Source organism: Drosophila takahashii, chromosome 4 (genome assembly GCF_030179915.1).
Source record: "Drosophila takahashii strain IR98-3 E-12201 chromosome 4, DtakHiC1v2, whole genome shotgun sequence".
NCBI classification, from domain to species: domain Eukaryota; kingdom Metazoa; phylum Arthropoda; class Insecta; order Diptera; family Drosophilidae; genus Drosophila; species Drosophila takahashii.
Window position 1 is genome coordinate 382,992 of NC_091682.1, and position 14,875 is coordinate 397,866.

Here is a 14,875-nt window from a genome sequence, read left to right on the forward strand (position 1 = left end):
AAGTCTTCTTTCTATTGCAGGTAGTACTTATGTCGGAGCGAGCCGGATCGGACCACTATATATTAAGGCTCCCATAGGAACATTCAAACAAATATAAGAAAATTCATTTTAACTTTGTAGGAAGAAGGCGTTCTGATTTTTGACAACTTAAAAACAAAATTTAAATAAATAGTTACGCTGAATCTGGAATTCCTGAAACTGCACCGAGTGAGCATTAAACTATAGGTGTTTACTTTATTTGCAAGGGTATATAAGCTTCGGCTGGCCGAAGCTAGCTTCCTTTCTTGTTTTTTTTTTTACATTTTACTGCCGATTATTTCTTAATTCTTTGTTAGCACTGTGATACTCTGCATGCTAATTGGTAGACGGTCCTTAAGGGAATTGTAAACCTCCGATACTCAGTAGAAATTTAATAGCAAGGTTTGTTATACAGCTTTAATTAAGGGGTTATATACCTTTTTTTTTTCAAAAAAACGAAAATTTTTTTTTTGCTGAATCCTAAAGTATATCCCTTAGAGAACTTCTTCCCAAATTTTCAAATAGATCCGAATAAAAGTTCGATAGGAAAACAGCGTTTTGACGCGCTCGACTTCAATAGTTGCATATACACAACGTAAAACTTTAAATGCGATTATCTCAAAGTCGTGTTGTTCCAAAAGTGCCTTCGCTGTGACCCCGATTGCACAAGAACTATTTGATTGATCTTCTTCAATTTTTTTTTAAATTATTCGTAATGATTGTGCCGAGTTCGTGAACGATTCAGTTTTTATGCGCCAATTTTGATTTCGCAGATCGGGATTTTTTTATAAAATTTTTAGAACTTGAAAAATTAACTTTTTGAAAAAATTGTTACTGTATGCAGAAAAAACCAAATATTCTTGAAAATAATCTTTCACGAACTGAAAATAAAACTATACTAATAAAAATTGTTTGGTTTTTTGATATCAGTTGACCTGCTGGACTTCCATCGTGGTCACCGCAAGCCGCTATAAAATAAGGGTTCCGAAAGAATTGCAATAACTTCGTTAATTATTCATATATATTCATAACAAACGTTTGTTGTTTCGATAAAAACATGTACTATCTATAAATAATAACTTCAGTGTCATAAAATAATTGCTACACCCCTGAAAAAAAATCCAAAGTTCCCCCAATTTTTTCGCTCAAAAAAGGTATATAACCCCTTAAAAACAATTAAAATTTTCCACAAATTTTTTTTGAATCTTGTAGAAAAATATTTATAAAGTACTTTATTATTTCTACTACTTCGAATATTGTTCTAAATTTTTCTGATGATATTCTTAGATAGGCAAATTTCAAGCCCAACTATATATAATTTGTTGGTCTTCAATCTTCGTGGATATGGGCAGGATGGATATTAAAGGTGAAAAAAATATCTCCAAGACTTGTTTTCTTTTGGCACTAGGCCCAAATTAATGCTTTTGATTAGCACTTTGGTGGACTTAATCCCTAAGATACATAAAAAAAGCACTTCGCGTACGACAAAAATATACCAAAAATATACTACCAGCTCAACGAAGGGATGTCATTTTTTTGTGTTGGCATACGTTTTTTGACAGTGCCAAAAAAAAGGAGAGGTGGGAAGGATCTTCTAGTGCTGGAAATCGCTACATTAGGTTCCATTCAGCAATCTTCTAGAAAAGCGAATTACAGTGGCAATTTCCATAAATTAGATCCGTTTGGACTCTTTGAATGGAACCATTCGGACAATTTCGAAAGATTGATGTGCCTGCTAATCGATTCTTCTCTGAGAAAAACTTCTGCATAAAAAAGAAAGATATATGCGAATTATTTTATAAACTCAAGAGTTTCCTTAAGATCTTCTTCAGTGCAGAAGCTCGCCAAAGGAGAAAAAGTGAGTTTTGGACAACTGTTAGTCGGCTGCATTTTCCAAAAAACCGGCCACCCAAGATTGAGTTTTGACGGCATGATTTTCGTGATTTTTTACGTCATGTAGAGCTGCCAATCTATAAATAGGCAATGTTTTGTATTATTTGTTTAATTTATCACCTTCACAAGTATATTTATTGTACATTGTTACCATTTCTTGAACACGAGATATGCATTTAGCTACCCTTCTTCTGCACGTCAATTCATTTTGCTCACTCTCATTCGTCAGATATGTGAACATCGTAAAAACTCGAAGAAAATCCGTTGAAAACTTATAATTGGTGCAAACTTGAAGATGATTTAAATGTTTAAGTTTTCAGGAAATCAAAGAAATACTGCGAACTGAAGAAAATTAGTTATACACCGTTTTTCTCAAAACCACGATGTAAATCGGTGTACCACCTACAGCATCTGAAACTGACTCGATTATACAGCTCAAATTAATTTTAATAATGTCACATAATGTAATGTTCGGCTTATTATTCAAAGATCCGTATTTCAGATTGTCTGCGTTCGTCCGATCCAGGGTTAAATATGCTTCCGTTATTTAGAATTCCTCGGGAATTGTCCAGATCAATAAAATGGAGGGGCTGCAGAACAAGTTTTTAAAGTTTGTATTGCAATCCTTGTATATAATCTGTGGACAATTGTTTTAAAACCGATATAATCTATATTGGTGTAAGTACTAGAGCCCTGCATGAATCAACAGTATGCTTAAATAAATGAAAATATTCTTTGAATCGTATCGTTAGGATTCGAAAGGTGATCCGATACATTGGCCACACGTTGACCCATTTTTGTTGCCTGTTGATAAAAAATATTCCTTAAGAGCTTTTCTTTATAAGTCAATGTTAGATGTTTCGAATCATCAATCCAATTAGGAAAGCGACAAATTAAACATCTTCAAATACGAGTGAAATCCAATGACTTAATGCTTGAGAGATCAATTTTTATTTTTTTCGTGAGAATAAATTTTTATTTCTGTGGCACCCCGTATATTAGGGTGTGTCGATTTGGGGGTACGCAAATCGTAGGGGAACGTAATCTATGGATAATTCCAAGCAATATGGCCGAAGAAACGATGTCTCAAAATCATCGTTTGACCCTCCATGCGGGTTTTTATGAAAAATATATAAGTTGCCTTGAATTTCAAACAGTTGTATGGACCCAAAAAAAGTTATAAGTCGCTATATTCTAAGCTATATTGTCCAAGATACTATAGGCCTAAACCCCTAAACCATTCGTATTTGCAAAAGAAAAAATACTAGATTGTTTTCCGCCCAAGCGATTTATAACTTTTTTTTTGCGTCCATTCCAATGTATAAATTGTAGGGCTAATGTGATATTTTTTTTCAAATACTGGGTTTATTTTTTTTTTGCAAATGCAGAGGGTCCAACGCCTTTTTTAAGATATAGTTTCTTTTGCAATATGGGTTAAAAAAACTTCCCAGATTACTTTCCTCCCCTACGTTTTATCACTTTTTTTTGGGTACATACAATTCGACCCAGTCTACCCGTATATACTTAGCTTGGCTTCGCTAACGATGATGACATATCAGACTCTATAAAATAAGTGTTTTTCACTTCGTTACAAAGTAAAGCTATTGAAATTTCTTTGAGACGAAACAGATTAATCTATAAAACAGCTATAATTTTTGAGAATAGTATATTTCTGCTGTAAGTTCCCAAGAAATAGGTCAGTCTGACGAATGTTAAATGACCAAAATGGTGGCTGAAAAAAAATATCCTGAAACGTTTCTAATTATGTTTTATTTATTTTTTACTTTATTAAAAATACAATTTTCACGATGAGTGCTTGTACTAAAATATAATAGTTGAAATTAAATAAAATTTCATAAAATAATTAGATCTGGGACCATGGTAGCATTACCAAAATGTGTACAAATCAGGGCTGTGAACCCAATGCAAACCTGGAACTTTTGCTTTTAAAAAAAATCCTTACAAAGGATTAATTTGTAATCCTGAACCATGCTACAATATTTCGGACAATACGGTATGTCAAATCAATTGGCATTATTCACAAAACTTCAAATATGATATGGTTCTAATCTATATTCCAATTTTTGGTAATCAAAGCCCTGGTAGAACACATACACACTTATAAGCAAAACATTGAATTGGCTGATTATGTATTCCATAATACCGATACATCTTGCATATTATTATATATTATATCTTCGCGAAACATCGCGTTTATTCCACACCCAGTGGCATGCCTTGGGGCGTGAAGAGCAGGCGAAGTATTACGAGTTGGCGCGAAGGGAACGACAACTGCACATGCAAATGTATCCCGATTGGAGCTCTCGTACAAATGCCTCTCGGGGCAAAAAACGGAAGCGGAAGCAAGATACCAACGACGGAGGTTAGATACATTTTCATAAATTATTCTACGAAATAAAATCAGTTTATATTCAGACAGAAAAGATAAATTAAATATTAACAAATTTAAAATATGAGAAAATTGATAGAGACAACATGTAAATTAAATGTGTGCTAAAATATTCATATGTGTAAATATTACATTTTCTTTTACTCATATATATGCTTTTAAAATCGCAGTTATATTCGGAAAAATATTTTGGATCAAAAAAAATTGGCAAGCCATATACATAAACTCTTGTCAGTATACAAATATTCAAAATTCAATAATATCTCGATTCTAAAACTTAAAAAAAATATATATCTGTACAACAAAAAATGTTGATTTTTATTTAAATATTTATTTAAGTGTCAAGAATATCTTAAAAGAAAATTGGCCTCATTTTATAATAAAAGGTATCAAGTGCATGTAGAAGAAATCATTTAGTAAGCTGTAAATTTAAGTAGGATAGCAACTCAAGCATGCATTTATACGTATACTTTATTTAAATATGTTAGGAAGGAAAAATACTTTTCTCCACTAAGTTTAAAGAAAGATATTTTAAATAATATTTTTTATTTGGTATGTTGCAAACATTATATTTTTGTATTTTTAACGCGGAGATAACCTATATTAGTTATTGTTTATAATCATCACTTTTTTATCTAGATATAGCTTACTAACAAATCATTTACAAATTCACTTATTTATATTTCAATATATTCTTATATTACAATTGCCTTAATTTTCCTAGGTAATAATATGAAAAAATGTCGAGCCCGATTTGGACTGGATCAACAGAACCAATGGTGCAAACCTTGCAGGTATGTTTCAGTCGGAATATATTGTTTTAAACATACATTTTTTGTCAAACAATACTACAAAGGAAACTACAAGATTCACGCAAGCATTATTTATGCCAATGTAAATTAAGGAAGTCAATTTGATTTCTCCTTTTTTTCTAAAAAGGTATGATGTATAAGGCGATATTGCAATAGAAAAAATTTGGTTTCTGTCGTACACTATAAAATCAGAAATAAAAACTTGACTTATAATATTTTACACTTTATTACTTTATAACACGGTTCTCACAGTGCAGAGAAATCAAATCAAATCAAAATATTTATTCTTCACATTTTTTCTTTGTCCAAATGTATGTAACATGTAAACTGTTTCGAGACTTAGTTATATAAATGTGATTTGCCTGTCTGGTTTTGGTCAGTACTTAGTCTAACTGAATCTCTCCTAAAGTATACCTCCTCCCCCAAGTAAACAAGCCAATATAAAAACGATTCAGGATTAAAAACTGTGCCTTTATACGAGATAAAATATATATTCAATTAAATAAAAGATTAAAAATTTATATTTAGTCTACAAATTCTTAATAATGGTCGTGACCCTGTCCAAACACTTGTACCATAAAAAAGAACTGTATGTACTTATGCTTAAGTAGTCCGAGGTAGTAAGGTAAAAACTTCTAGATCTTTGATTCTCCAGATCGGAGTACAATTTTTGTTTTATTACTCTTATAGCCTCTTCCCATTGAGTCCATCCGTGTGAATCGGTCGGGATTTTTGACAAATGTGAAACTCGTGTTCCCACAGAGCTCCATCCACCATCCAATAACAGCTGGCTGAAGAGCAGTTTCTCAGGTCAACATTAAGAAAGGGGGATTTAAACTCGGGAAAATCGTAAAATTGAGTTCTCCTAATCCTTTTGTAGATTAATACATAGATTAACATAATAATTTAAAATATATCCTATAATGAGTATGCATATATATTGCTGACTGGGGGAGAGCCTAACCTCCCGTACCCCACACTCCGCTCTTACTACGCCTCTGCCTATAACTTTATATAGGAACTTTGGAACTTTATAGGAGTATTATATACAAAATGCAGAACATATTCTGAGTCTTTTCTGCAAACATTGATGTTTTTGTACGCAGAACAGCTTAAAATTTGGCCCACTCATAGCAACCTGTTTGCGATCATCACAAACAACAAATAATTCAACAATTGCCAAAAAACAATGAGCCTAAGCATTATTTATATTTTTCCGCCATCGATTTGATTTGTTCTCGCAGTTATCGTTTCATTTTCCAAAGTCAAGACGAAGAATTCAGAGGTTCACTGAAAAATCGCCCAACAACCGCATAAAAGAGCCCGGCAAAGTCCGTCAAAATTGAATGGGAGCTGAAAATTTTTCGGAGCGGCAAAACCTGACGGACTATCAACTGATGGTGGATGGATCTCTGTGGGAAGACCTTCAAACTATTAGGTTCTATTGGGGAGAGATGTCAGTAGCTTGGGATTTTGAATTTGAAATATCATTTGGTTATTCGATTATAAAACTTCACGTGTACCGATCAAAAACATAGTCGTGTACTTTTGAAATAAATAAACAAAATGTCTGTCTGCTAAAAATTTCACATTTTTGTAGAGTTAGGTTATTTTACTAAAAAAATGTGTGTCTCCTAGAATTTGCACGACATTTGCAAATATTTGGTCTTAACGTCTTAACAACAAAAGGCCTATTAGATATTTTCTTATCCAATTAGTCTAATAGTACAATTATAACCAATACAATATTACCAGAAGAAGATAAATTAAAACAACAAACTTTTGAAAACACAGGGCGGCAACACTACTACTATTTTGACGGCAGCTGTATACTTTTATGTTTTTTGACTATGTTTTCTAAAATTTGTTTCTCCCTTAAAAAAATCATAAAATAATTCTAAGTATGGGGTTTGAAAGATAAAGAGTGTCACTTTTAAAAAAAACTTTGAGGTCCGTCTGCTGAGAAGACTTGCGACGGGGAACTTTTTGGAAAACGCAGTTTCACTTGGAAATTAGTTTAATGGAAATTAATTAATGTCAAAATAATTAGAAAATTTACATTTTGTAATATGAATGATTTGCAAGGGTATATAACCTTCGGCTAGCCGAAGTTAGCATCTTCCTTTTTTTTTTTAATTCTTTAGATCTATACATGTAGTGAAGGCGACCAGAGCGATTGCAAATAACACATGAATCCGTTTGCCTATGAGACCTCCTACTTTGAAGTCCTTGTGCTCAGAATCCTTGCGTCGGGGAACTTTTTGGCAAACGCAGTTTAATTTGGGAATTCGTACGAATTCAAAAATATATCATCCATCGAGATAAATTTAAAAAGCATTCATTTTGTTGCACAGTGTAATTGAAATGGTTCTAGTAGTCTCCTAAAAGAAAATCAAGATTTTTTTTTGTAATTTTTTACGCAATATTGGTCGTCAAGCCAACACAAAAATTCATATTTAGAGTTTGTCTCATGAACCTTAATCTAAAATTAGGCAAAGTTTTCGGGTAGAAATTTGTTGAGAAGCTACATCTTTTGAACGAGTGAACCGATTTGAATGCACCAAAGGGGTTTTTTGTTTAAAAAATGTCATATTTTAAAACATTTTTTGTTTAAGGGGGGAGATACATAGGGGAGAGGTCTGTAGGTTGGGACGGTCTGTAAGTTGAGACTCTCAATTTTCTCAAATTCTCAAATTTTCCACTAAAAAAATTGTTTTTATTTTTTTTTTAGTCCTTTTTAGTGACAAAACTTTTGGGGAAAACATTATAAGCCAGGCTCTAGCCAGATTTAAGTTGTGAGAGTCGTGTACCATTTTTCACCAAAAAAGTTTTTCTCTACCTTTTTCAAAATTCCATTTAAAATTAAAAACGTCCTTAAATTAACTTGGTAAGAGATTTAAAACATTAGTATATTAACTGTTAAAAAATTAAAAAAAATAATCAGCTTAATGTGACAGTCAGATAAAAAGGTTTTAATTTTTTCCCGAAACATCCCATTTTGCGTGTAAATTGAGACACCCGTTTTTCATATAAAAATGACTTAGCCCGACAGAGGTCGCTTTCTGCCTAGTACATTTCTTAGATATTAGGGGAAAAGTGAATGTTCAATGAGCCTTTTGGTTTTAATTGATATTTGGTCTAAGTTCTTAAGGGGTTATATACCTTTTCGAGCGAAAAAATTGAGGGAACTTTGGATTTTTTTCAGGTGTGTAGCAATTATTTTATGAAACTAAAGTTATTATTTATTGATAGTACATGTTTTTATCAAAACAACAAGCGTTTGTTCTTGAAAAAATATGAATAATTTACGAAGTTATGGCAATTCTCTCGGAACGCTTTTTTTTATAGCGGCTTGCGGTGACCACGTTGGAAGTCCAGCAGGTCAACTGAATTCAAAAAACCAAAAAAATTTCTATTAGTATAGTATTATTTCCAGTTCGTGAACGATTTTTTTTTTAAAGAATATTTGGTTTGTTCTGCATACAGTAACAATTTTTCGAGTTCTTTTTCGAGTTCTAAAAATTGTATTAAAAAATTCTGATCTGCGAAGTCAAAATCGGCGCATAAAAACTGAATCGTTCACGAACTCGGCACAATCATAACGAATAATTTAAAAAAAAATAAAGAAGATCGATCAAATAGTTCTTGTGCACTCGTGGTCACAGCGAAAGCACTTTTGGAAAAACACGACTTTGAGATAATCGCATTCAAAGTTTTACGTTGAGTATATGCAACTATGAAGTCGAGCACACAAAACGCTGCTTTCCTATAGAACTATCTCTATGAAAATTTGGGAAAATGTTCTCTAAGGGATATACTTTAGGATTCAGAAAAAAAAAATTTCGTTTTTTTTTTTTTAAAAGGTATATAACCCCTTTAAAAATGGATGGGAAATAATTTAAGACGAACTAAAATTGATTAAATTAACATAAATAAAAAGTTTTTAAAAGTTTGGAGTACTTTTGGTGTGAGTATTATTGACTTTTAAAAGTGTCCCAACTTACAGACCTCTTTTTCAAAATGTCGTTTTTTGACACTTAAAAAAAATTTTTTTTTAGTTTTCCCTAAGGCAAACAAACTTTTTTAGACTAACCTTTCGATCAATACCAAATGCGTGAAGTTTCATAAGTGAATTTCTAAATGGCAGATTAAAAACAAAAGGTGTACCTCTCCCCTACGTTTTACTATATCGTATGGCTCCCATAGGATAATCGAAAAAACTATAAGTTCATTTGTTTTGCAGTAGGCATTTTGATCTTTTGATCAAAAGTAACATTTTGGAACATGGCAATAATATATCTTTTATACATGGAGCAACACCGGTCGATGGAGCACTAAAGTTTCGCTTACGAGAGGGAGAAAACTAGACTCTTTCAGAGAAAGTGAAGTGAAACAGTTTCAACACTAATCGTATATTATTTACTTTAACTGCAAGGGTATATAAAATTCGCCTTGCCAAAGCTAGATTATTTTTTGTTTCAAAACCAAGTTACAAAACGAAAATGTTAGGAAAAAAACCTTTTTGGCTTAAAGTTGTTTAATGCGATTTCTATGGTGTTTCTGAGGCTCAACCATAATTTGAACTTATAAACTAAAGGAATCCGTTTGATTTCCCTGAAAAATATAATAAATCGGCTAAAAACTGAGTGTAGGGGGGAAGGGGGCTCAAATAGTAAAAGGGGCGGTAATCCTCTAGTTCACGATCCTCACCCCCAAAATTCGCGAAAAAATTATCCGCGAATTCTTAACAATTTACATGAAGAAAAATAGGCGCGGACTGCCATGGTTCTCTTGTAATCGAATTTAAAAATTACGTGTTCTTTTAGGAAGGTCAATATTGGTTCCTCTTGCGCTTAAGAATTCGCGGTGTCGTTATATAATATTATAGGATTTATGTATGTAAGAACATAAGGACGAATTCCAAACAAATTTCATCAGATGAGATTTTGTGACGTCATTAGCAACCGATATTTTTGACTTTTTTTTATGTTTGCACAGTAACAGTTACTTTTAGATTTTTATTATAAAAGTCATGGAATGAAAGTTCTGGAGACTTATTTTTTTGGTCAGAAAATAACTGTTATTCTCTGACTTTGAATTTAAAAGTCTGAAATAACAGTTACTTCATGACCAATTTTAAGAAAGTTACAAATTTTAAGGTCATTGCGGATATGAATAGGCCATATTTATGATTTTTTCTCAAATTTGTAGTGTTATTCTAAGCGTACGATTTTTTCGATTCAAAATAATAAAATGACTTTTTTTTCGGGTCCTGATATTTACTATAACAAGAAAGGAAGTTAAATTCGGCCAGCCGAAGTTTATATACCCTTGCAGGTATACTTACTTAAAATGTTGATTTACAATGTCAAAAATTAAAACGCCTACTTTCTACAAAGTTACAATGCTTTTTCTATTGTTTTTTGATTATTCCTATGGGAGCCATAAGAAATAGATGTCCGATCCGGTTCGTTTCGCAATATGTACTACAATAAAAAGAAGACTAGTTAGCATAGAAACGAACAGACGGACATGGCTAGATGGACTCGGCTATTGGTGCTGATCAAGAATATATATACTTTATGTCTTTTGACTAAAATTATAATACCCTCTGGAAATGTGTAAAAATAGTAAGTTAAGTACATTTTATGGGGTAAGTTAAGTACATTTTATGGGTTGGGGGACATTCTACTTTTTCCTACAAATGCATAGCTGTTTTTTATAGTAACCCGTTAACGTGTTTTAATTTTTTAAAGCCTACCTTAAACTCAATTTTGTTGTGTATATTTATACCTATCGAAATGTAGAAGACATATTTTACATCTGACTATTCATTAAAAAGTTATGGGCAATCAACATTTTATATATCTATCACCCTCGCACTCCCTTTAGCTGAGTGACGGGTATTAGATAGTCGGGACACCCACCCGACTATAGCGCTCTCTCTTGTTTTAATTCCTCTAGTACGCATTTTAAAAGGTGTAAAGTAATGGGAGTTCGAAAACGCTATGATCGAGTGCTTCGACTATCAGATACCTCAGCTAAAGGGAGTGCGAGGGAGATCGAGATATGCCGTCGTCAAAGCTGCTGGCTCCATCTAGCGGCCATTTCATTTTTTGCTCATAACTTTTTAATGGATTGTCCGATTTTAAAATGTTCTTTAACATTTCGATAGGGGTTAAGAACACAATAAAATGGCATTTAAACCTTTACAAAATCTGTAAAGATGTCGGTGCCCGGCTTTTTTAAAAGTCCTTTAAAGCGACAGTGGTCGTACGAGTGGCCATGGCGATTGGATGAAACAAACTTGCGCTGCGTAGGAAGCCCAAGAGTGATGAAATGATTAACCCAGCCTTTTAGCTTTTGTAGATTCCGTTATGTCAACGGTTATACAGACAGACAGACGGACATGGCTAGATCCACTCGGCCAGTGATCCTGATCAAGAATATATATACTTAATGAGGTCGAAATCGCTTCCTTCTCCCTATTACATATTTTTAATACAATATACCCTTTTACTATACGAGTAACGGGTATAAAAATTGATAATCCTAAATGGCAACCAAAAAAGTTAAAAAAAAATCAAAATACAAAATACTCAAGCTAGAAGCAAATCCAATTTTTGCATAAGCGCAGTTGAGAAATTCATACAGACAGACTCGTAGAGTAATAGAGTATATTGTATTCGTGAAAAAGTATGTAACAGCTAGAAGAAAGCGTTTCCGACCCCATATAGTACATATATTCTTGATCAGGGTCACTAGGATAGTCGATCTAGCCATGTCCGTCTGTCCGTCTGTCTGTCCGTATGAACGCTGAGATCTCGGAAACTACAGATTTTCCACACATATTCTTGGGCCTCCTACGCAGCACAAATTTATTTTAGCCGAGCGCCACGCCCCCTCTAACGCCCACAATCGCCCACTAACGATTTTAAAATGGGTCCTGCGCCCACATCTTTAAATATTTCCGAGAAGTATAAATGCAATTTTGTTGTGTATACTTATACCTATCGATTTTTCAAATCGGACCATTCATTAAAAAGTTATACGCAACCAAAATTGTTTATGTATCTATTTTCCTCGCACTCTTTTTAGCTCCCTTTAGCTGAGTGACAGGTATTAGATAGTCGGAACACCAACCCGACTATAGCGTTCTCTTTTGTTATACCCGTTACTCGTAGAGTAAAAGGGTATACTAGATTCGTGCAAAAGTATGTAACAGGCAGAAGGAAGCGTTTCCGACCCTATAAACTATATATATTCTTGATCAGGATCACTAGCCGAGTCGATCTAGCCATGTCCGTCTGTCCGTCTGTCCGTCTGTCTGTCTGTCCGTCTGTCCGTATGAACGCTGAGATCTCGGAAACTATAAAAGCTAGAAGATTGACACTTTGCATGCAGATTCTAGGAGTTCCTACGCAGCGCAAGTTTGTTTCAAAAGAGTGCCACGCCCCCTCTAACGCCCACAATCCCTTATATACGATTTTAAAAATTTCAATATTTCGGAAAAGTAAAAATGCAGTTTTATGGTGTTTATCAATACCTATCGAAATGTAGAAGAAATTTTTCAAATCGGTCCATTCGTTAAAAAGTTATGCGTGATCAACGTTTTCTATCTCTATCTCCATCTCCCTCGCACTCCCTTTACCTGAGTAACGGGTATCTGATAGTCGGGGCACCCGACTATAACGTTCTCTCTTGTTTTTACATACATACATACATTTTCACAAAATAAATAAAATTACCCTGAAAATATGCGTAATGTTCTGTTTGAATAAGCCGATTATAGTCCGAGTTCTAAGAAGTCTCTTTTTTTTTGAATAAAATACAATAATCTGCAAGGTTTTTATGTCTTGCGTGAGTTTTGTCTACTTTAAATTATATACCTATTAAGAAATTATTATGCACCTATTAGAACTATTATTAAATCGTCCATATTTAAACACACTGACCCAAGAACATAGGTATACACCATTATTTTTACTATAAAGTGTATTAGTACAAACAAGTCGACGAATATTACTAATTGCACGAAATGCAACCCTATAGAATACCTACATGAACCTAAGTGATTTTTTATTTCGCCCTTTTACTATTTGTTCATATGTTTTAATACGTGGCAGAGGGATCGTCACTAATACTGAAAATAATATAAAAAAAAGTTTATAAAGTATCAATTGTAATTTGTTTATTAAGAAAAGTACATGTAACCCTTGCGTCGGAGAATATTTCAATTCACAGACAAATCACAGACAGACAGACAGACAGACAGACAGACAGACAGACAGACAGACAGACAGACAGACAGACAGACAGACAGACAGACAGACAGACAGACAGACAGACAGACAGACAGACAGACAGACAGACAGACAGACAGACAGACAGACAGACAGACAGACAGACAGACAGACAGACAGACAGACAGACAGACAGACAGACAGACAGACAGACAGACAGACAGACAGACAGACAGACAGACAGACAGACAGACAGACAGACAGACAGACAGACAGACAGACAGACAGACAGACAGACAGACAGACAGACAGACAGACAGACAGACAGACAGACAGACAGACAGACAGACAGACAGACAGACAGACAGACAGACAGACAGACAGACAGACAGACAGACAGACAGACAGACAGACAGACAGACAGACAGACAGACAGACAGACAGACAGACAGACAGACAGACAGACAGACAGACAGACAGACAGACAGACAGACAGACAGACAGACAGACAGACAGACAGACAGACAGACAGACAGACAGACAGACAGACAGACAGACAGACAGACAGACAGACAGACAGACAGACAGACAGACAGACAGACAGACAGACAGACAGACAGACAGACAGACAGACAGACAGACAGACAGACAGACAGACAGACAGACAGACAGACAGACAGACAGACAGACAGACAGACAGACAGACAGACAGACAGACAGACAGACAGACAGACAGACAGACAGACAGACAGACAGACAGACAGACAGACAGACAGACAGACAGACAGACAGACAGACAGACAGACAGACAGACAGACAGACAGACAGACAGACAGACAGACAGACAGACAGACAGACAGACAGACAGACAGACAGACAGACAGACAGACAGACAGACAGACAGACAGACAGACAGACAGACAGACAGACAGACAGACAGACAGACAGACAGACAGACAGACAGACAGACAGACAGACAGACAGACAGACAGACAGACAGACAGACAGACAGACAGACAGACAGACAGACAGACAGACAGACAGACAGACAGACAGACAGACAGACAGACAGACAGACAGACAGACAGACAGACAGACAGACAGACAGACAGACAGACAGACAGACAGACAGACAGACAGACAGACAGACAGACAGACAGACAGACAGACAGACAGACAGACAGACAGACAGACAGACAGACAGACAGACAGACAGACAGACAGACAGACAGACAGACAGACAGACAGACAGACAGACAGACAGACAGACAGACAGACAGACAGACAGACAGACAGACAGACAGACAGACAGACAGACAGACAGACAGACAGACAGACAGACAGACAGACAGACAGACAGACAGACAGACAGACAGACAGACAGACAGACAGACAGACAGACAGACAGACAGACAGACAGACAGACAGACAGACAGACAGACAGACAGACAGACAGACAGACAGACAGACAGACAGACAGACAGACAGACAGACAGACA

At 34.9% G+C, this 14,875-nt stretch overlaps 1 protein-coding gene across 11 annotated transcripts in view; it reads left to right on the forward strand.

The window, feature by feature from the left end:
• pan (transcription factor pangolin) overlaps positions 1–14,875 on the forward strand; it is a 115,333-nt gene that overhangs the window by 89,095 nt on the left and 11,363 nt on the right. For 8 of the 11 annotated variants that reach the window (XR_011419564.1, XM_070218094.1, XM_044395382.2 and 5 more), the window contains one exon: positions 5,046–5,115. Coding sequence is in view for 10 of the 11 variants with exons in the window: in XM_070218094.1 (XP_070074195.1) it covers positions 5,046–5,115 (70 nt within the window). In the remaining variant the exon portion in view is untranslated. Of the gene's footprint in view, positions 1–4,140; positions 4,295–5,045; positions 5,116–14,875 lie in introns of all 11 variants that reach the window. The other 3 variants (XM_044395384.2, XM_070218093.1, XM_070218096.1) reach the window with 1 other exon arrangement.